The sequence below is a fragment of the Vigna umbellata genome, chromosome 2, assembly GCF_029865625.1.
Source record: "Vigna umbellata cultivar VRB3 chromosome 2, Vumbellata_1.0, whole genome shotgun sequence".
NCBI lineage: Eukaryota > Viridiplantae > Streptophyta > Magnoliopsida > Fabales > Fabaceae > Vigna > Vigna umbellata.
The window spans coordinates 51363125-51388425 of NC_142166.1; the positions used below are offsets into that span (position 1 = coordinate 51363125).

A 25301-nucleotide genomic window follows, 5' to 3' on the forward strand; every position below is an offset into this window, starting at 1 on the left:
TAGATTTTTCTTTTTTCATTTCTTTCACTGTCACATATACATCTGAAGTAGAATCTCTGTTCTGTAATTAACACACTCAAAAAAGAGGTGGTGGTGGTGAATCTTATGTTAGTAAGATACTCATCGCTGGCACAAACTTTCAAGAAAACCACATTATTTTTTATATTTCTATCTTTTATCTAACTAAATAAAAGGAAATAAATCACTATTACTAATAAATCACGTGTAAGGAGTTTTAGATTATTACTAATAATCATCACCCCGTAGAGATACAATGGAATAAAATATTCTTTAGATAAATATAAATACGAAGAAAAATAATTAAGAAAATTTATCTCCGTTTATTTTGATGAATAAAAGAAGTAACTAGCAAAATGATATAAAAAAAATCATCTCATAGAAATTAACTATTGTTTTTTCTAACATTAATTTTATTTTTAAACTATTTTGATATTGTATAGCTACAAATTAAAGTAAAAAAATAAGACTGTAATATCCATAATGTAAAAGTATTAAATAAAATATGATAAAATTAATAAACTAAAATATATAATTATAAACATATAAATATTAATACAGTTATCTAAAATAATAATTAATATATATAAAACTAACAATGAATCATATAATTTTTTTAAAAGAGATAATTTTTATACAAAATAATTACTAAGAAATTATAAAACTACTTAGGAGAACTTTACCTTTTACCATACATGTATCAATATCTAACTTTCTATTTACTGACATATATGCATGTATCATTATTTAACTTTCTATTTACTCAGTGAATTAAACATCACAAAATAAACAAATAAAACATAAGAAACACAAATGAATATCAAGATAAGTTAGTTTGAAAAAAAATTATCCTAAATTATATCAATTATAAACTAAGTATGTATAAAATATAATAAGTCATATATATTAATACAAACAATTAACACTATAGTCAATTATTCAGAAACATGCTTTTAACATTGAGATTCATTGTAAGCGTGAATTTTTAGTAGTATTTATACTCCATAAAGTCATAGATAAAGAGATTATCATCCTACTACTCACAAGGTTAATGTCTTTTGCGCTTGTGACCAAATAGTCCAAAGGCAATGATCTCTTCTGACTTTCACCACACAACTCAATTTATTTTATTTGAGTATGAATAGTTATTAGAGTTCACGATCCTTATTGAAATCTCATATGTTAATACATACACTAAGATAATCACCACAGATAAATTCTTTTTGAAATTCTTTCACCATCATCATAATACATGTCCATGTTGTCATTTTAATCAAACACACTAATAATCATAAACATATAAAGTCTATTATTAATTAATCTCAAACCATCAAAGAAGAAAACAGATCCAACACACAATTTGGTGCTTAACGCCAAATCTTTCTCAAAAAGTGACGCTCAGTAAAAATTTTGACACTAAATGTCCTTCTTCTCATTAAATATTATGCTCAGCGGCACTTTCTAACGCTCAACGTTTAGGAACTAAATTGTTCTAGACCTACAATGCAAAGATGACACTTAACGCCAAAGCACTCATAAAGAGTGGCGTTCAAGAGTACAATTTGTCGCTTAGTGCTTTGAAATTAAAATATTTCCAAACTTGCATCACAAACTATCGTTCAGTTCAACGCCCCTTTGATACCACTCAGCGTTGTATAAGTTGACAACAAATTGATTTTGTGATTGTAAGTAATTTTAAGTTGTACACCTTAACTTTTATTATGATATTTTTTAAATTAACTAATAATATAAATTTTAAAAACTAAATATCAAGTGAACAATCACTCAGTTATTTGTTAGATATAATAGCTTCTTAAAGTAATCAAACAACCATTTATATTAACTTTAATTATTCATTTAGTCTTTATTTTGGTTGGAAAGTTTCGAATTGTACCCAATGAGTAACAATTTGTTTTAATTGCGTCCCAACTTTGAAAAAGTATCATAAGTAGATATTTTTTTAAAAAATTACTAATGACTTTAATGACATACCATGCGTTAATATGTGATTTTTTTATTTTTTTTTTCAATTTTATTTTTGTCCACATGTGAGGTCCTTAGTATGACACATGACACTGATAACGTGATAGGACAATGTCACATGTTAATGTCATTGTTAACAATTTAATCCTTATATATGTGTTTTTTATTTAATTTAGTTATAATTTTTTCAAAATAGAGTAATATGGTGTCGAATCGGAATCACGACGAAACGACAAACCAAAAAAGACGAGTTTGAAAAAAAGATTTTGGAGTTGTCACCATAGTTTATTTTGAAAAACTACACAAAAACCATAAAATGATAAGGCATGGTCTGCGAAAACCGAGTTCTAAGTTCGGGAATCGATTAAGCGTAGGGAAGATATTAACACCCTACCGCGTATGCCAGAAGGTAATACTCTTAAATAAATACGCAAAAAGTAATGTGGTTTTCAAAATGTCTAACTATTCCAAAAAAAACAACACTCTAAAATAAAGATATTTTTTAGTTTTTTGGGCTGACATATATTGACCGTGTTCCTACATATTTAAAATGAGGAATGAGAGTTACATGTTTCTTTTGAAAGATTGTTTGTTTGGGAAATCCAATATCTTAGATTTTGAACGATTTCATATTTTTGGCATGGTTGAGAAAAAAGAAGGTAAGAAATACTAAACTAACGCAGACGGTCACACGAGTATTCATACCTTTAAAACGATATTTATTTATTTTTAATTATTTTAAAAAAAGAGAAATGTATTAAACACCGAAACGATGCAAACAATCACATGAGTGTTTTTTAATTATTTTAAAAAAGAGAGAGAAGGATACTAAACACTAGGACGATGCGGACAATCACACGAATACTCATCTTTAAAACGATATTTAAACATTTTTAAATTAATTTTTAAAAGAGAAAAATATATTAAACACTAGAACAATGCAGGCGATCACATATACTTTAAAACGATATTTTATTTTTTTAATTATTTAAAAAAAATTATTAAACATCAAGAGGATAAGGACGATCACACTCATACCTTTAAAATGACATTTAAATATTTTTTAATTATTTTTTTTAAAAAAGAAAAATTTTAAACACTATGCGGACAATCACACGAGTGTTGATACCTTTAAAACAATATTTAAATATTTTTAAATTATTTTTTAAAGAGAAATAGAGATGTTAGGCACTAGAACGATGCAAAAGATGACACAAAAAAAACAATTTAAATATATTTTCGTTCTCTTTTTTCGTAATTTTTATGTATTTTTTATATTATATTATATATATATACATATATATATATATATATATATATCTATATATTATATATATATATATATATATATATATATATATAAAAGGGTAAGTATTTAAAATAAATGAAATAAATATCGAAAGCAAGTTAATAAGGTGCATATATAAAGAGAAATGAAACAAAAGATATAGAGTGAGATTTAGCAAATATAGGAAGTGTATGAATTGAAAATTTAAAAAAAAGGGCCGAAAATAGCATTGGAGGTGTAAGAAACAAATGGGCTGCGCAAAGAAAAAAGATTTAAGCCCAAAACACAAAAGTGGGAGGGTGCCTGAATGGAAAAAAGTGGTGTGCAAAGAAATAAATGAAAGAGAGCCCAACTGGAGTGTATGAGTGAAAACAGTGATGCAAACAGAAGAATGCACGGCCTGGGAAATTAGACACAAAGTTTTTTCATCCTACACCTCCAACATCTTATCTTCACCTCCAAAATTTTCATTTTTAATCTTCTAGTATCTCACCCTCGTACACCTCCAATTTTTTCAAAAATTTCATTTTTAACTTTAATAAATATTTTTTTTATTTTTTTCTCTTTTTTATTAAAAACATTTTACAGTACCTTAATAATAATTTAATTTAAAATTTAAATATTATTTAATATAAGTTTATATTTTAATAATTATTAAAATATTTATATTATAATAATATTTATATTAAAAGTATAAAAATAAAATAATTACAACAAAAATAAAATTATATTAAATAAAATATTTAATATATTAAATTATTTTAAAATATAAAAAAATTAAATAATTATTAAAATTTAAATAAAAAACAAAATTTTAAAAAGAATTATTTATATTATATTAAAATATTAAATTAAATTAAATAATTATTAAAAATTAAATAAAAAATAAAATTTTAAAATCAATTATTTATCGGATATCCATATCCGTAAAGCTAACTTATCGGATCTGTATATCCGATTAACCAGAATCTTTTCAAAATTTTGTTTTTTTCTAATTTTAATAATTATTGAATTTAATTTAATATTTTAATATAATTTAATATATTTAAATATTAAATGTGATTTTAAATATTATTTTTAGTTTCATTATTATCACTATTTTAATTTTTTTAATAAAATTATTATAAAATATAAATTATATTTTAATAATTAATAAAATATTAAAATTTAGAAAATAATATTATAATTTTAAATTAAATTAAGTATTTATTAAATTTTAAATAAAAAGCAAAACTGTTACGGATTTTAATATTTGATAAATAAGTTTTTTAAAATTTTGGTTTTTATTTAAAATTTAATAATAATAAAATATTATTATTATTATTTTATTTTTTATATTTTTAATATAACTATTATTATAATAAAATAATATTTTAATAATTATTAAAATATAAATTTATATTAAATAATATTTAAATTTTAAATTAAATTAAATTAAATTATTATTAAGGTGGTGTAGAGTGTTTTTTAATAAGAAAGAGAAGAAAATAAAAATATATTTATGATAAAGTTAAAAATAAATTTTTAAAAGAGTTGGAAGTGTAGGATGATAATATGTTAAAAGGTTAAAAAATGAAATTTTTGGAGTTGCAGGAAATATGTTGGAGGAGTAGGGTGAAACCCTCTTCATTCTACCCATCAGAAACCCATTAGGGTTTTTGCATCCCCCACCAGAAACAAAGAGACCTGAAAATTGGCATCACATGTGGCTCACTATTAGCCACCTCACAGAAAACTTAACGTTGTTGGTTTTTAAGGAATAAAAATACGAGTTTCCAAATTAAGAGGACGAAAATGAACAAACATTTCAAAAAGGGACGAAACTCAAAATCGCTTGATAATTTAAGAACTAAAAACATATTTAACCCGTTAATCAAATATTTAAAAGAATATGTTAAATTTTAAAACAAAAATATATTCAAAATTTGTTTCTATTTATTCTAATAGTCTCATATCTCTTAAGAGTCGATAACTAAAACAATTTAAATATTCATTCATCTTTTCATCATCTCAAATATCTTTTAAAGATAAAATGACAACAAAATTCTAAGCTTCAAAGTTAACAATATCTTCGATACATAATAATTGACCTTAATTATATTACTTAAGATAATTCTAATTGAAACATTAGTATCCATCAATAATTTCGATGTTCATAGAATATGTATGGTAAAGAAATTTTAAAATAAATTATATATTAAAGTAAAAATAAAAATGTTAATAGAATGCATAATACTCTCTCTTCTTTTATCAAATAAAAAACAAAACAATTGTTGTAAAATTATATTCCTAGATTGCATGAACATGTATGTGTAATAGTATGAAGTAACATGTTTTTATTCTTAACTTACTAAATTATAAGTAAAATAATTATATAATCATCACGCAATCTATTTTAAATTTTCATATGCATAAAAAACAATATTGTACTTGAGATTAAAAAAAATGAAAGAATCTTTCTTTTATATATTTATATAATAATCGTCAATATATGATATCAAATTATTGTCCATGTTTACCTTTTAAATAGTTATTTTCTTATCTACTATTAATTCATTCAGAGTTATATCACATTATACAACTTCTTATCTAATTTAAGTTTTTAAATATCTTAAATGAAATTTTAGTTTGTCCTGTGATTTATTATAAAATTAAATTTTCTAAAGATTTTCAAAATAAAATATTACAATAATATCAATATTTTTAATTCAAATAGGTTTTATAATTCAAGTATTAAAATGTTTTCTTTAATTTATTTCATTATTCTCAGTCCTCCTAATTAATCATATTAAAAAAAAAAGTTGAGTCAACACACTTTATTTTTGTTAAATTAAAAAAATATATTATAATAATAATATTATTATCAATCATTTGATCGAGTAATAATAATATAATAGCGTGAGTAATAATACATATCAATAATATTCAATAAAGATTGTCGTCTTTTAAACAATCTAAAATACGTTTATGAGAACAAATATTCACATGTTAACCATAATTATGATAAATCTTATTAGTTTGATTATATCATAATGTTATTTTTATTTTCGATAAAGTATTAAGTTATTATTATTATTATTTATTTGAGGTTAAGTATTTATTTTATTGAATTATTTGATATCACATTATTTATTTTATAACATGAACCTAAGGCTTAAAAACTCTATGAATACATTTGGTATTGGGAATACATAGGCTCATATTCATTCTCTTGTATTTACAAAATCTCAATCATCTTACTAACTTGAGTGTGAGAGAGTTTTTTGTAGGTGAATTTTTATTGTGTTTCAACCCTCAATATTAAACATTAAGATTCCCCTAGCCACTTAGATATTGTCACATAATCAAAGATCCATACTCTTATGTTTCTTGGCAACATGAGAAGTCGTTGTAAGAGTCGGTCTGGTTGGTTTGATTTTCTATTTCTTGGGGTGTCCGTCACACTTTGTAGTTGAAGTCCCTCGATGACAAGAAAATGTATGAGTGTTGTTTTGGGTATATGGTCGAGGTCAATAGTCTAAGTTATGTTGTGTCGTCCAAACTATGAATGTTGTCCGAAAGTTCAATTGTTGTTTCAAACTGATCATTCAAAAGGTACCTACAGAAGACACTTTGGTGCTAAGGTCAGCTCAATGTTGGTAGTTAGTAATTAATGTAATAGTAAATGTAAGTTACCTACCTTCTTATCTCAAGATACACAGACTCAACTAAGAAAGAATGAATACAACAAATGTGTGGTATCGAAGTCTAAGAATACATGATTTTTTTAAAATAATAATATATTTTATACTTTTATGTAGTGTTTGAGTTATTACTAAATGAAATAGAATAGGAATAGAATCATATGATAAATATTTCATTATGATCATAATTCAAGTAATTTTTATAAATATAGGTGTAATCCTATATTTTGGTCATAATAGCTAAATTGTTAGTCTAATTTATTTTATCCAGTGTTGTTTTATTTTGGTGTGTGCTTTTATCTTTGTATTATATCATATTATTCATGTGAGCATAAAATAATACATGTGAGCAAAGTGTACAACACTAAAGTTACCTAAAGACTTAAGAAATTAAGTTTGAAATGTTTAAAAATATTATGATTATATTTTGTATTAGATGGGTTATATGTATATTTTGAAAAAATGTTTATGATTTTGGAAGAGTGTATACTAAAAACATATTTGTATTATATGTTTTTTCTTTATGTTCTACTATTAAATGACACCAAAAGATTTATATACTATGTTGTATTTGAAATTTGGGATGTTATATAACACTGATAATATTATTCATCTAAATATTGTGTAAAAGATTTAGATTAAAATTAATGTTAATTTTTTATATGAATTTAACTCAGATTTTATTATTCGTCAATCATTGAACTCATTAATTTGTTTTAATAACTAACAATATACCCATGTAAAAGAGGATCTCGCTCCGAATAAATTTAGAAAACAAATATTAGAAATAAAACAAAAGTCCATAAATATTCGCTTTTAAAAAATTTAAATTAAATAAAAAGTATTAAATAATTGGTTGAAGTTAAAAAAATCACGTACTAGTATCAGGAAAAATCATAATTTTAATAGTTTCTGTCAAGATGAGCATATAAGTTTTGTCAACCCGTGGTTATGGAAAATATACAAGCACAGAGCAACAATGCTGATAGAAATGATTATATTTGTTTTTTTTTAATTAATCATTTAGTTTTTTACACTAAAATGGTTTGTTGTTATGTTATTTTAGACTTTGATAATAAAAATTAAATTAATTTGATCTTAATTTATAAAAAGTTGATATATTTTCGTTGTTAAAATTTTTTAGACTTAATTATTTATTTGATCCCTAAATTCAATTGTTAGTGTTTAGTTGGTATCCGCTTTTGAAAACGTATGTGGTATAATTGTATCAATCAAGTCCTATCTGGTTAACTATGCTTAAATTGATAATGTTGACTTTCGTTGTGACATTTAGTTGACATATATTAGGTTGGCATGTGAGGTACAATATTGGTTACGTGGAAATTGAATATATTAAGGGTTTCTTAATTGGAGAAAAATATAATTAATACAATTAAATGTTAATAGAATTAGAGTGTTTCACGAAAGAAAGAGATTACTTGTAATTAGGGTTCTAATGGTTGAAGAAGAAGATGTGCAGTTAGGGATGACAAAAAAATTCGTGCCCGTAAATATTCACGGATAAAATCCGCGACGGATAGTTAACACTTGCAAATACTTACTATCCACGAGTTGCGATAGCAGATATTTTAATACCCGCTTATAAACGGGTCGGGTGCGGGTATTATACTATCTGTACCTGCAAATATCCGCTACCCGCAAAAAATAAAAATAAAAATTTAGTTTATATTTTATTAAGTTAAATTTAATTAAAATTAATATTAATTTATATTTTATAAGATTAAATTTAATTAAATTTTAATTTATATTTAATTTAATTTATATTATATTTTATATATTTTTTTGTAAATTTATTTAAATTTTATTTTAATAATTTATAAAAATAAATTTTTTTAATATTTGTAGGTATCCGCGGGTATCACGGATATCCGTGGGTTTTAAAATATCTGCGGATATTTTTTAAGCGGGTATCCGTGTGGATAGCGGGTGGATTTTTTTTTTGTCGGGTCGGGTTTCGGATAGTGCAGCGCTGACTATAAGCTTGAGTTGGAGCAATCTACTAGTTGCTTTTATGATTTCTAGGTTATGTGTTTGATTAACACGATTTGCAAGCTCTTTAAAAAAAATTGCTTTCGGCACGTTAGCTCAGTATTTTGCCACATCACTAATTGTACCTGCGGATATCCGTTATCCATAAAAAATAAAAATAAATATTAAATTTATATTTTATTAAGTTAAATTTATTACAATTAACATTAATTTATATTTTATAAGGTCAAATTTATTTAATTAATTTATATTTAATTTAATTTATATTATATTTTATATATTTTTATAATTTTATTTAAATTTTATTAATAATTTTAAAAAATATATTTTTTAAAATATTTGTGAGTATTCACGGGTATCCGCAGATTTTAAAATACCCACGAGTATTTTTTAAGCGGATATCCGTGCGGATAGTAGGTTGGATAGCGGATGAATTTTCTTTTTATCGAGTCGGATTACGGGTAGATAGTATCCATGCCCAAGACCCATTCTCATCCTTAGTTTGCTACCAACTAAGCAATTAAACAAATCTTTTAAAACTCATCATAGATTTTTTTTGTTAAAATTAAAATTGTTAAATAAAATTAATAAAAATGATTTATTTTATTGATATAATTAACATAATCTTTGTAGGACTAAATTACACCAATTTTTACAAATCACAAATAAATTAAAATTAAAAGTAATTTAAAGAACAATTTGACATTTTTAAATGAAAACATACATAAAATAACTAATTACATCTTATTTTTATTATCATACAAATATCCTAAAAAAGAAAGAAATATAATACATGAAACTTATAAAAAATAGAGTAGGAACAATAAATCAATCTTATTGGAACATCTAAGGCACATTAAAAGAAGGTTTAATGTTTCCGTAAGTCCCTATTTTGGTCATGAATTTCAAATAGGTTCTCTTTCTTTTCGGCGTATCAATGGAGTCCTTGTTTTTGTAAAATTTAATCAATTAGAGGTCTGCCGTTAAATTGGACATTTAAAAGGATTTTTGTATTAGATAATTCATATGCACAGAGGTATAATCACTTTTGGGTAAGGGTATATTAGGAAAATTGAAAAACTTTCAGAGCGGCCCTTTAATTGAGAAATGCAACTGAGATTGGGGAAACAAATTGGGGCAACGAACTATTAGGATTCGCGTGAGGGAAAAAATCTCATTCTTTCTTCGATTCGAAGCGCCATGTTTGGAAGCTGCTTGATGACGCCCATAACTTGGTTGTCACCCTTCATGACAAAATGAAAATAGAGACATCATTACGATGAGTGCAGGTGATACTGGAACAAAGCAAACCAAAGCAAACCAAATGACGTGGCCAAAATATCTTTAATTTCAAGCTGCCAGATTTCTCCACGCATCTAAACGTGCTGCAAATGTTGAGTTATTATTACTGAACTTAGTCTGCTGCATGACGAAACTTGCCATGCTTATTTACCAGGTTCCGGTTTGGACAATGTTGGCTAATGTGGGGACTGACACGAACCCCTGCATGCACTCTCTGCCGCTTCCAACTACATCTTCTTCATCGACGAACCTTGCCGCTTCAGCTCGAACAAAGATCACGATTTTTCTTCCCTCACGCGAATCCTAATAATAAAAAACTCCAATTTGTTTCCCCAATCTCTCAACTGCATTCCTCAATTAAAACGTCTTGTCCTTTAATTTTTTCTTTTTTCCTAGTTTACCCTTACCCAAAACTGATTATACTTCTCTTCCTTCTTCTTTATTTAATACAAAAATTCTTTTAAATGCCACGTCTGCTTAGTAACTGCACTAACCATGTCACGTAACCAATACTGTTACGACCGTTTGTCCATTTGTCCAATTTAACGGCAGACCTCTAATTGATTAAATTTTACAAAAACAAGGACTCCATTGATACGCCGAAAAGAAAGAGGACCTATTTCAAATTTATGACTCAAATAGGGACCTACGGAGACATTAAACCTTAAAAGAAAAAGATACATTGAAGAGAGAAACCACGCGGCGGCCACCACCACCCATTCCGCCATTATTGACTCTCCAAAGCAAAAGAGAGACAGGTCAAAACAACACGTGTAAGAATTGCCCATCTTCAGGTTGGGATTGGACTAGAACATTGTCTGTTCCCGCGCATAGGCATAGGGTTGGAATATGCAAGGAATGTGGACTTCGCTGAGGAGCTAAAGCCATTGAAGTTAGTGCTAGACGAAGTTGTGTAAGCACCCATGTTGGGGAACACGAGCCAGTCGTTCACTTGCAGTTCCGGAAGCTTGTAATCCGTTAGAACAGTGTCAAGTGAATCGCAGGTTGGCCCAAACACGGTGGAAGAGTAGGTTTTGGAATCCCTGCAAAAAGGGTTCTCAGGTTTCGAGCTGCAGGCGAGTGGCATGCACGTGACGGTAGCGTAGTCAAATACGATGTTAATAAGCGTTCCATAAATTCCATCGTCAATCCAATACTCCCTCAACTCTCCTCTCACGCGTTTCCCGATAACCTTCGTGGCCAACGTGAAAGCCGTTTCTGCAAAGTAACGACCCGGCTCGCCAATAACCACCAGCTCCTCTTCATTCCCGAAGCTGCCTTGAATCGCCGCGTTGATTTGCATAGCCGCGACATCGAACTCCGGCCCGGAGGTGAAGCCGCCACCGATGTCGAGAACGCGCATTCTCGGCATGCCCAGCAGGGAAGCCATATCGAAGACGGACTTTGCCGCAGATATGGCTCCTTTGTAAGCTTGCGCGTCACCTCCACCACTTCCAATGTGGAAGGACACTCCCGTCACTTTGAGTCCGGCGGCGTGAGCCACGCTCAGAAGCTCCGGGACTTCTTCGGGAAGCGCGCCGTATTTGAGGCCCAAGCTGGTGCGCGCTCCACTTTCTTGCGGCGGCCTGATGCGGAGGAGCAACTCGCACGTGGGGTGGCATTTGCGTATCTTTTCTACCTCGTCTTTAGAGTCGTAGGTTGTGACGTTGACGCCTACGGTGGCGGCGTATTCAATGTGGGATTCGGATTTGCAAGGGTTGGCGTAGATGATGCGGTCGGGTGAGACTCCAAGGGATAAAACGGCTTCAATCTCGGCTTTGCTGGCGCAGTCGAAGCTGGTGCCGAGGGCGGCGAGAGCTCCGATGAGGGAGAGGTTGGGATTGCACTTGACGGCGTAGTAGGGTCGGACCGTGGGAAGCTTGGTGGCCCATTTTTCCAACAAGCCCATAACGACCCCCAAATCTAGTACGCTGAATGGAGAATCAATGTCTGGTTTTTCGGCAATGGCTGTTTGAATGAAGTCAGTGAGGGCATTTCCTTGTGGTGACAGTGCAGTGACTCGTTTGCCCTTAATGCCTGAAGCACTGAAAACAGGCTTCAAGCTCAAGGCTTGGAATGGTTGAGAAACTAGTGTAGACATTTTTGGTAGTAAAGGTAACTAAGAGCTGAAGGGGAAGCAGAAGGGAGAGTGTTAGAGTACGTGAATGACCACTGAATGGATGATAGTGTCTTTGATGTTTGAGAGCCAAATGAAGATCATATATATAGACCCAGTAAAGCAGCCAAAGCACCATTTTTGGCAATTTCTTTTTAAATTATCGTAGCAGGGAAGATTTTAAAAAAATACGAAAATGGATAAGTTTTAAGGTGGCACTATCTCGTCACAAAAAAGATTGTGTCTGTACGAATTTAGTTTAAAATATTTTTTAAATTAAATCAGGTCAAATTGATACAAATTCGGTTCAAAATATTTTAAACGAAATTTTATCAAAATTTAACTGAAATTATGTTTGTCTTATATATTTTTAATTTAAAATATATTAAACTAAAATTATCTTAATTTAACACAATTTTTTTAATTTAAAATTTATAACTTAAAATCATATCAATTTTGGCACCATTTAACTTGAAAATTACTTTTAAACTAAAGTTGTCCCATTTCAAACTATTCCTTGGCAATCAAGTCAAATTGTAACACCACTTATCCATTTTTGATAATTCTTTAAAAATGAATCCCATTTTGATAATTTTGTTGTTTTCACACATAAGCATGTACTTAATAGATCATAATATATTGACAATTTTTTATAATAATTATTTTTTAATAATAAATTATGTATTACTTTGTTTGATTTTATTTTTAAAAAATATTTGAAACGATTAATCACATATAAAAAAGTTATAAAAAAAATTACGTATTGCATGATTGAATATATAATAATTTATGAGTTTGATACATGCAGAACCAAATAAGCACCACGAATAAAGTATTAGCGCATTACATTCCAGCGCGACGAATCGAGAAAGCATATGAAAGAATATCAGATCTAGTCACTCAATCTTTCATCTTCCTTATTATCCTGTTAAATAAAAAAGACATTAATAATATCATATTTCTCTTATTTGGATTTTCTATTAAAAGCTTATACAAGAGCACAATAATATCATAGTTATCTATGATAAGTGCAATCCATATATCAACCATTTTCTTCCTTGCCATGACAAAGCAAGTGTCTCATTCTACTTTCGATAACAACCAATTATAAGCTCTTTAGTAGTAAAGTATTTATGTAATTTTTATCTAAGTGTTCTCACATGAAAAACTATTCACTATACTCCAATGGACTAATGTTATTCCTTGCAAATCTTTCTTACTGGTCTAACAAAAAACTGAGTTAAAAAATCATTTTACAAACAGTACATAATTATGCATTGTATAGAGTTTCATTCTTAAATAACAAAAATAAAGCAAATAAATCATTTTAGATCTTAAAACAACTTAAAAATAAATTCATTTAATAATCCTTAACATCTTACTAATAAAGAGATTGCCAAGCAAGCAAAATACTGAAATGCATGTTAGTTAGTACATTAATCTTTCATAGATTAATTTAGGTATTTATTTAAAATAGTATATATATTATGTATTCCTCTAAAAAGGAGACTCTTATATACAAAACAAGTGTATATGTTCTAAATAATATAGTTAAATGAAGTAAGAGACACTAGTACAAAAAAGAGCGTATAACGGCACGCGTTTAACGTCCAACTACTGAATAGCCAACGTTAAAAATGACCGGTGACATTTTGTAAATAAATACAATTATTAAACGTCGTTTAGAATTGTAATTCGACGTAAAATGATATAAAACGTCAAATGCCCCAGCGCTAGACGTCAAAAGGTTAGTGAATTCAATAAAAATTTGAGTGGGAGATTGAAAATTCATTCACTTTATCTTAGCACGCGAGACCCTCTTCTCTTCTCAAACTTTTCTCAAACGAAGACCATCACATGTAATCTTTCTTTCATTTGATACAAATGCATTTTATGTATGATTTTCGTTTGTTTTGACCGATTATTTTCGCCTTTTGTCCTTAATAGGCACATTCTGCTTTCTCTGTTACCGGTGACGACATTTTATTCCAACGAACCCACCTTTTGAAGGTTAGTTTTCATTTTCGTTTTGAAGAACTTGTTTGTTATTATTTGGTTGAACTTGTTTGTTGTTGTTGTTTGATTGAACTTGTTTGTTGTTGTTGTTTGATTGAGTTTGTTTGTTGTTGGTTATTGTTGTTTGTTCTTGATACTACGTTCATAGTTCTTGCTTTATAAAATACCAAAAACTGAAATTTCTTGTTTTTCTGCTTTTCATTCGTAGAGTTGTAAAAAAGAATAACAATTAATTAAAAAAAACAAAAAAAAAATATTATTAACGTCGTATATTAACAAAATTGGAAGTTAAGTTAACGTCGTATATTGACAAAATTTAACGTTAATTTAACGTCGAATTTTGACGTCAATTTAATGTCTCCTAATGTAACGTCGTTTGTCAATTTGCACTTAAAAACCCAAAATATTCGATGTTGTAAGCGATTTTTGTACTAAGATAAATATCACTAGTTAAAAACTAAAGCTATTATAATGTGTAGCATGACCAGTGTTGTCCTTTACAAACAATATGTAAATTAACAAAAAAAAGTTAACGAACTTTGAAAGTATGACGTTACTTAATTAAACATAACAAATGTTAAGTAGATAATTATTTATCACATGAATGTCACTAAAAAATTAACATTAGACAATTTTTTTTCTTCCAAAAAGTAGAAATGGTATATTTTATTGAATTAACATTAGACAAATCAGAAACATCGAACATGAAAATATTCTTAAATTTGATATAATACATGTTCCGGTAAAAAATTAGGGGTCTTAAACCCAAAAACAAAAGTAGAATGGACTTTCTTCCTTCAAATGACTACTTTAAGTTTAAATAATTATATTTATTAACCAAGATAATACTCTTCTATTTACAAATAAAATTATTACAAATAGTTTATCCTACAATATTTTAAATAAAAAATAATAATAAAAAACAACAATAATAACAAAAATATAAAATATTTAGTATACAATAGTATTTGTATATCTGTTTGTCTCTATTTAAGGGTTCAGAGTATGTTTATCAGTTACAATGACTTTACTTAATAATATTGTGATAAAAAATAGATTATGAGAAGTATATTATCTCAATAAATCTACGTTTATAGACTTACGATGAACTTTCAATTAGGTATGACCTATTAATTACTTAATAAATTATTTTTATTATTTTCATTAAGTATCTATTAATGACGTTAATTGTTTTAACTAATTATCAATAATTACTGTTTCCGACTAATCACACTGTTGTACGACCGGTTTATCTGACCGAGTCATACATTACACTCTTAATCAAATTTCATCTAATCACAAAACACACATAGTTCCAAAGTCACGACAATAGGTTAATTTTTGGACATCTCATTCATCTTCATGACCCCAAGGTACGATAACATTAATAATAATGTCATGTTGATGAATATCCATGGATAGATGCTTCTCATCACCCACTTTCAATCCTATACTTGCTGTTTTTGCATGCCCGTGACAAATTTACTCCTTCGGCCACATTTGCTAAACGATAATCACTTCATTAGAATAACTTATTGAAATAATTATACATTTAGCGCTGAATTTAAACTAAAAAGTAATTAATTAAAATATAGAAATTTACTACCAATTAATTTTCGATGTTCGGGTTTGTTAAACCATCGACAAGCTAAAATAGATTAATTTTATAAATATTACTATTTATATTATTTATTTTCTTTTATAACAACGTGTTTCCGGTCAAAAACTAAGATAATTTTAAACAGGTCAAGTACATGTTAAATATGTTGTTGATTTTTTGTCGTGGTTATTTTAAAATACATATATGGTAAATTTTAATTTATTATAGTGTATGAAGTCTTTATCTTAATCATATTTTATTTCAAATAAATTTGTAAACTAAATATTTACTTGGTCCCAATTCTAAAAAAGATTACAAGATCTTAGATTTTGTTCCCCTTTCTACCCAGTTGTTTCTATTTTGACAGATTAGGTCCTTGCCAAACACGATAATCATATAATATATAATATCTATTATATATAATGATATTTAGCGTTCTGATCCATTACAAAAATATTGTTATTAACTTACTAATAAAATTACTATTCTTTTGATGTAAAAATGTTCTAGCATTACTGTAAAGCTCGTGTTCTCTCTCTCTCTCTCTCTCTCTCTCTCTCTCTCTCTCTCTCTCTCTCTCTCTCTCTCTCTCTCTCTCTCTCTCTCTCTCTCTCTCTCTCTCTCTCTCTCTCTCTATATATATATATATATATATATATATATATATATATATATATATATATATACTTTTTCTTGTAGTTTTTTCTTCTTTCTCTCTAATTTTTTTTTTATAATAACTCTTTCATAATCTTATCCCACTTTACAATGATTATGGAACTAAGAAATATTTTTATCCAACCAAATCTTTTTAATTTAGTTTAATGATTTTTTATTCTCTTTTTTGCCATCAATAGTTTAAAAAAGTTGTTATATTAACTTCGATATATCAAGATATTTTGTTTTTTATAATTCCTAAATTTTTAATAGCTTTAATTTTAGAGTTTGGAAATGTCATTTTAAGATACACATTACAAGAAAGGGAAATTATTTAAAAATATTATGAATTGATTATTGTTATTAATAAGTTGATTTTGTAGTGAGATTATGCAAGATAATTATAATGTTTTCTTAAATAGAATTTCGGATATAATGTAGATAATTAAAATAATTTTTTATAACCTTTTTAGGATAGATTATGAATGTAATATGAGCATAAATGTACATATTTTGGGTTACGAGATCCATATTTATTTAAAACGAGTGAAAGATAACTTTTTAATCATAATTTAAATTAATCAATGTTTAAAAATTATATTATTAAAATATTTTTTTTAAACTATCTTTTAAATTTGTCTAAGTTATGTTGTGGAAGATTTTTACTAAAACGAAGGATTTTTGCTTAATAAAAATAAAGTCCCTACTCTTTCTTTTATTTTCTCTCAAATGAAAAATATTTTTTGTTTAAACTAAATATAATTGAAAATAACATTACTGTTTTATCATGTTTTTTTTTCTCAAGAAAAAGATTTATATTAAAACAAAAATAACATTACAAATATTTGTTCAATTTTTCTTCAAATGAAAAATCAAATATTCTTGTTACGCTCTTTTAATATGACCAATTATTTAAGATTTTATAATTACGTTGTTTTAAGGGATTAAGAATTACTCTTTCATATACTTTTTATCGGTTTTTCTAAGTCGTTTTTAGTCTCTATCCATTATTATCAATTTCCTTTATTTAATCCTCAAGTCAAGCGGTGATATACATGTTAAAGGAACTTTGATGTTCAAATCAATTAATGAATATGATTGATTATCACAATACAATATTAATTTCACAATAAATGTAATCACATATTTCTTACTTTACCTTTGTATTTATAAGTTTTGAAATGCATTTTCAATTAGGATTAATTCAATTATAGCCCAAGAGTTCATAAACATGTTCTATCTTGTAAACATACTTGATTTATAATGATAGCGATAATATGTAATTACCGATCAGTCGACCCTTGTTTGATGACTGATCGGTCGAAGAAGTGTGACTGGTGAGGAGGTTTGGAAAAATATTTATTATTCTAGGAGGATTGACCGGTAAATATAGAAGTATGTTAATTGGACGATTATACAATACATTTTGTATAAATATATCGTTATGATATTTATTAGATATTTTGTTACGTTTATTATTATTTAAAGGGATAGATAATAGAGTTGTCAAAACGGGTCATCCGGCCTGACCCACCACGGGTTGGTGGGTAAACGGGTTGGCTCACTTAATTACAATTTTTTTAAATAAAAAAAATTACAAACTTTCTATAATTTAAATCTAAACAAATTTCACTCCTGGGTGTTTAATTAATTTTGAAAATAAAGAACTTAAATAATTTTTTTCAAGCAAAAACAAAATAATAAATATTTTTTTATAAAATTAAAATTAAATTTTAATAAAATAAAATTAGGTATGTGGATTGGTGGGCCAACCCGGTCCACCACGGGTTCAACCCGCATGAACTAGGTTTAAATGAGTCGAGTTTAAATCTGACTCGCATAAAAAAAGTACAATTTTTTTAAACCCAACCCGACTCAAACCCGTGGTAGACCAGATTGATTCGCAGTTATGACCCATTTTGACCGCTCTAAATAATACTACAATATTCATATTAACCTAAAAGAAGAAGCTAATACCAAGTTATTAATTAAAGAGATACTCATTCGAAAAACATACAAGGATTCCCTACTACCATTTCGAATCCAGTTGCAATTATCAAACGGACATCCACACACTTCCAAGTATAAAACAGAAAAATAAAAGAATATATAAATGTTATGGTTGTTAACTGTATTTTAATAGGATAATTCATTTTTAGTCTTTGGGATAAAAACTATTACTTTTTAATCAAATTTAAGAGTCACTATTATAGGTAATACTAAAGTGTGTATATATATCCAAAACATATTTATTTAGTCATTATTATAAAAAATTGAAAAAATATATATACACAAATATGAAAAATACAAACATTAAGAATAAAATTTCAATAAAATTTAAAAATGAATAAATAAATAACAAAAATCTTAGATATAATAAGTATAAATAAGCACACGCTTCATTTAGAAAGTATATCACGTGAATGCTTTTCCAAAAATGATTAATTTATGAACATTTGCTTATGGCCAATTTAAAACCTAAACTTTTAACTTTTAAACCTTTAATATTCTTAGATACGAAATTTAAAATACAATATAACAATTAAAAATTTATATACTCTTTTACGTTACAGATTCCAAATTTAATTCATCAGATATTAGCAAAATCAAACCCTACTTAAAATTTTAAACAATAGTTCACCCAATTAATAACAAAACTTGTAACTAATTAACAAGTTGGTTCATAATTATACACATGTCAAAATTTTAATCTTATATGATAATATGTTACCAAAAATCTAATTTAAACTCCAGAACAAAATATTTTTCTTCATTTTTCTTTTATCCTACAGAATATGCTAAAGTATAAGATTATAAAAGTTTATTTATCATCTCAAAATTCAATTCTTGTACGTCCAAAGATCTCCTTAATTAATTTTGAAGTCAACATTTTTCTACAACTCAATAAATCTTAAGCCATAAATATACATTCAAAAAGGAATAGACAGAAATGAGTGACTAAGAAAAGAAGTTTACCAATGGAATTTCTACACCATTAGATTAAAAGGGTTGAAACTTCCCACACTCATGTGAAGACAGTAAGTTTATTTTTGGAAGAAAAGAAATGTCAATTTTACTATGTATATTTGCACTTTATTTATTAGGAATGAGAAAAGAGTGAGAGAAAATATGTGTGAGTTTGATTATCTTATCATTGTTTTTAAATAAAAATTCATTTTTATTTGTTAAGAAGTTTAAATGAGTTTATGTTTCATAGATGTGAAAAAAGATAAGCATAGTATAATAAAAAAACTTATAAATTTGTTGTTTTAAGGTTTTTGTTATGGATGATATAAATTTTTTATCTGAGTTGGAATCATATTTCGTTAGTATTATCTCTCATCAATGAATCATCCTCAAAAGACTCATAACTTATATAAAAGTCGAGATGATTTCACACTAGAAAATGGAGGTGCAGAGATGATTTCACACTTTTTTTTTTTATAAAATTGTTTTAATGAAAGACAATTTAGAGTTTAAAAGTTTGATGGGGTGCAGGAAGAAACAGTCTTTTAAAAAAGACATAAAATGTAAACACTAATGGGCTTGGACTTAATTGAAGTCATTTAGCCCATTTATCTTTTGGATTTGAATTTGAGAACGGGCCGCCGGTTTGCCATCTAGCTCGGAATGTTGCTCCCTCCACCACCACACTATGCTTCCTCCACCTCCCCAAATTGTTTTAATTTTAATTTTATCCTCAGGTTAAAACCATTTCACTTTTATTATTTAAATTTTTTTAATTAATTTAAAAATTCTATTTCTACTCATTTATTTTTACTAGACAGCTACGCCCCTCATCTCTCACGGATTCTACTTTCTTTCCCATTTCCGTTTCACTTCCTCTTCTTTCCATTTCCGTTTCTTTGTTATATTCATTTGAAAGAACATATGCATTATGCGAGAATAAGTTAAAAGCATACTGCAAAACAACAACTCCATCAAGAAGTAATTCTGGAAGCATCAATCACAAGAAAGACATATTAGAATTGTGCTAACCTGTCGATTAAATATGTTACACGTGGGTGGTTTTACTTCCAACACCTTTCAGTAAAAAAGTCCAAAAGAAAATCACAATTAAATACCATGAATAAAACCACTTTCTTCTTCACACAATCTCAATGGTAGGCACAGCTCAAACCAAGCTAACAAACTACACAGACAAAGCTTAATCCAAACCTCACGAGTTTGCAGCTCGAGCTCTTCCATTGCAGCAACACCAGCACCACTGGCAGCCTAGTAGGTACTGACAACCATTCGTAACACCTATAGTATTCAAGCATGACAAGACAAAGCACACGATTACAAAAAACATATACATCTACATTATATATACACCCGTATTCTTTCTTAATTTCTAACACTTAACATTTTTAATCAAAAGATCACTTTTAACAACCAACAATATCATTTTAAAACATTATTGAAATTGAAGAATGTTCTGATTTGCAATATAAGAGTAGATTAAAAAGGCAAAATTTGACCTTAGTCCGTGCAGAAGTATTTGGGTGCGTTTTAATGAGGTCTGACAATGCATAACGTAGTTAATGTTATTTTAAAAGTATTGTATTACGTAATTTGATTTCATTTTTATTTCATATTAATATGTACTATATAAGTAAATTTACACATTACGGTAAAAGCGTTTTATATAAATGTATGAAGAATATATTTTTTTTGGAGTAAATATTATACTACAAACTAAAATATTACCTAAACAAATCAATTTATGATCCTAAAAACATCCTAAAACACACGAGTAATAATAGAATGACACATTTAAAAACACGAGTAATATAAAGTAACACAACATAAATAATACTAACACATTTTTATATTCATTTAACACAATAGAAAGAGTGAAATGATAAACTCTTATCAATGACTACTAAACATTGAATAAAATGAGACTAAGAGAGAGAGGTGACACAAGTTTTCCAATTGGAGAGCAGAGAAGGTTGATTTGTAAGATTGACATCAAAGGGGAGAAGCCTGTATTCAATATCAAGCTCCTTCAACACTTTGATCATCTCTTCAATCAACTCCGCTCTCCTGTTCCATCTTTCTTTAATGTCCTGATAATTCATTTTGTGTGTAAGCCACACTGACATGTTCACTTTGTTCAACTCTTCCACATCCTTCATTATCACCATTGGTGCCGCATGCCAGTGTTCATTCTTCCTTTCAATATACCTACAATTTACAACACATGTAACAGTAAATGTTCCAACACTCATGAGTCTGTTTTTTCTTTCTGCTAGCAGCGAAATAAATGCAATTCACGTACTCTATAATTCTTGTTTTCATAGTTGCAACTTTATCTAATGGGGTGGACACATGAATGCAGAAATCCACTGCATCTCCCATGTCTGGACTACGTTGATAATTACTGATCGGTTTGGTAGCCAGAACACTGTTTGGGTATGTAACCTTCTGGTTATCGCACTTCAGGAACACTGTTGTCAGTATATTCATCTCTTCCACTACCATCTAAGAACCAAACAAGAGAATCAGAAAACTCAATACATTTGTTGTTTGGAAACTAAATTAAACTTGGAATTTCCTTAACCTGGATTCCATCTACTTCACATCGATCGCCAACATCAAATGGGTGCATCACAAATAAGAAGATGATTGCTTCAAAAACAGTTCTGCAAGAATTCCCGAACACAAACACTGCCAACAGAAGCTGGGATCCCATGAAGACAAGGAAGTGTAGGATTGGAGTTCCTAGTATGGCAAGCCAGACAATCAAAATGACAATGCCGACAATCATGTTCAACATGTTATGGAGATCATCCACAGCAGTTTTCGTGTCTTTCAGTGATAGTGCCAGTGCCCTTCTCTCCCTGAAAGCATTCACCTGCACACAGATATAAGCAGAGACTCCGACACTAAAACATTTTTGTCTCAACAAGATACAAATCATCCATTAGAATGACTTTTAGAGGACTTATCTAACAGATTCAAGCACAATACCATCCACTCTCTAAGAGAAGACATGCTAATTCCATGTTCTGCACACGCTGCTCCCAACAGATCCATTGACTTCAAAGCCTCGTCTCTTCGCATGAACTGCATCACATCTTGCAAGAAAATGCATCTGTTGCGATTGCAGAGTTTTCGTTTTCAGGTGTGGTAGTAACAATAATGAACTTCAGAACTAAGAATGATACACGTAATTAAGAAGCCTTACTGGGATCCTGGTTGCGCAACGTTATGAAAAATTTTCTGAGCTGCGATCTTTGCTTGGTTTTCGGTTCGAAGTTGCAGCAAAGGCTCATCCTCAACATCTGAACACAAAATACGTTCGTCCAATGTAGTAAACGACCCATGCATGACGATGTTGATCATTCTTTTCATATTCCACGCTGATATATTTCTCTTATTCAACCTACGCAACTGCTCGATCGACATTTTATCATCTTGCTTCTTCTTCTTATTACACAACACCCTCCCAACGGATCTATCTTCACCTTCTTCTTCTTCCTCTTCCCTCAATCGATCACACGACAGCGTTTCGATCACGTATTGGCTGAACAGAGCCTCCCGAATCCGTTCGAAGAACGTTTTCACGTGGAAGTGCAAGGCCAAGACCTTCACGAGGATCGTTTTAAGGAGCCACAAAAGAGTGCCGATGAACAGACACACCACAACCTTTGTCACACACGACAAAATCCTGTCGTTGACCTTTTTCTTCACCGCGTTGACCAAAAGAAAATGCCACACCAGCAGAACAAGACCCAACCAGACACAGTTTTTCACCGAGTGTTTCAAACCGTACACAAAATACAGCACTCGTTTTCGCAGTATGAAATTGCGTTCCACGAAGAAGACGATTAGCTTGATTATCCAACCTGAGAGCAAACGCCCACAAAGAATAACCAAAATCATTGTCTCCCATTCCCACAGGGGAAGGCCACAGAGTTTGAGTTTTTGCAAGCACGATATCCAAATGTTTGAAAGCAAGGCTACGATTATTAAGGCCAGACATAGCCACTGAAGCAGCGAGAACGCACTGAACCTCGTTTTCTTGTAAATTTCAGGCATGTCCTCAACACTGTCATCATTTTCTGCCGCTTTTTGTTCACTTGATTCTGAATTTGCGCATGATTCCTCAGGAGGGTCTATCAGCCGAGACTTTGTTCTGCTTATTGATGATTTCCACGAGCATCGTGGAGTTGAATTGTTCGAAGAAGACCTCACCACGCTTTCTTGTGAATGTGAAGTTTGGAGGTGGCTTTCTTCGGTTTTTTGCTGATCCTGCTTTTTCTTTCTTGTTGATTCACTGCCTCTGCGCTTTTCCTGCAAGTCTTGACGAAGCTTGTCACTTTGACCGTTGACAACACCTTTCGATGCTGAATTTTCGTCTTTGCTGTTGCTGCGGCCATTGTTGTCTTCAAAATCAAGCACAACTTCCTCTCTTTGGGTCATTAGATTTTCTTTTACGCCACAGAATACAGCCTTGTGTTTGTTTTCTTTCTCTAATCCTGTATGTGTGCAGACGGTGAAAGAATTGGGAATATTTAGACATGACCTCTCTTTAGATGCCAAAATATATGAATCCGTAGGAAGTGACGAATAATCGTTTGCAGCATGTATTAAAGGTTCAAAAGAATAAACTGTTTCGAAGTTTTCAGAATTATTCATTAAGTTGTGGTAATGCTCATTTCATGCACTTTTACTGATGCATGTTCTTTCATTCTTATTTCTCTGGATCAATGTCAAACGTGCATTAGCTTCGACCATGGTTTTCAAATGTATCAGAGAATGGGAATGAGTTGTTGAAATTTTCTAAAAGGGTTTAATTTTTTTGAAATTGAAGAAACTAATCATGAAAAAATAATAATACCCTTTTTCTGTATGAAAAAAATAATTCATTTATATTTAAAATTGACTTTAACTAAACTATAGCATAAACATGCAAAATTATATTATCCTTTTTGTTCTTTATCTTGTGATAATATATTAAAATAAGTGACTTAGAGTAAGTTATGATTTGTGATCAGATTTATTATGGAGTTTAGTTTTTTTTTGTAATAAATGTAGAAATGTTTAAATATTTATTATAAATATCATTAAACTTAACATATTTGTAAGTTTATAAATAATATAAACATTCTTTATACTTATAAACTATTTACTTTTTATAATAGATATGACTCTTTTTTCTTTTGAGCATGTTCCTTTATTGGAAATTAGTTTTAGACAAAGACAAGTTTATCGACATACCTATTGATGAAAAAATTATAAGCAACAGAATAAATCAATGTAGTTATATCAAGAGAAAACAATGTTGAGTAAAGAAAGTCTTATTATAAACATCACTTTTTTTTTCATTTATGTACTAATTAAAAATTAAGTGTACTTTCTTAAAAAAAATACAAAAACTAAAATACGGATGTCATGCAAATGTAAAAGGACCAACCCAAAGTATTTGCATTTTTAATAAAATTAAATAGAATGATTAATTAAAATCTATTAAAAATGAAAGATATGTTTTTAAATATCACACTTTGACAAGAATCTAGTTCTCCACCATTTATTGCCCTTGTTATCACTTATCACTGTTGTAGGATGCGGGTCGAGTTTTATAAAAGAATAATTCCTTCAATCACATTTTTAATCTTC

General features: G+C 28.7%; 2 protein-coding genes across 2 annotated transcripts; both read right to left on the reverse strand.

Annotated features, from left to right (window-relative positions):
* Nucleotides 1-11090: 11090 nt before the first annotated feature.
* LOC148204272 (ornithine decarboxylase-like) lies at nt 11091-12394 on the reverse strand. The gene is given in 2 exon segments (XM_088108091.1): nt 11091-11114; nt 11117-12394. Coding segments are annotated over 2 exon segments (1293 nt in total). The 5' UTR covers nt 12386-12394.
* Nucleotides 12395-21467: 9073 nt separating this feature from the next.
* On the reverse strand, nt 21468-24181 carry LOC148204273 (mechanosensitive ion channel protein 6-like). Its single transcript, XM_088107406.1, has 5 exons — nt 22867-24181; nt 22650-22773; nt 22240-22533; nt 21958-22160; nt 21468-21863 (listed from the first exon to the last, which is right to left on the reverse strand). Exons 1-5 carry the CDS (start codon nt 24102-24104, stop codon nt 21581-21583), a joined length of 2142 nt encoding a protein of 713 aa, XP_087963532.1. The 5' UTR covers nt 24105-24181; the 3' UTR covers nt 21468-21580.
* Between the last annotated feature and the right edge of the window lie 1120 nt (nt 24182-25301).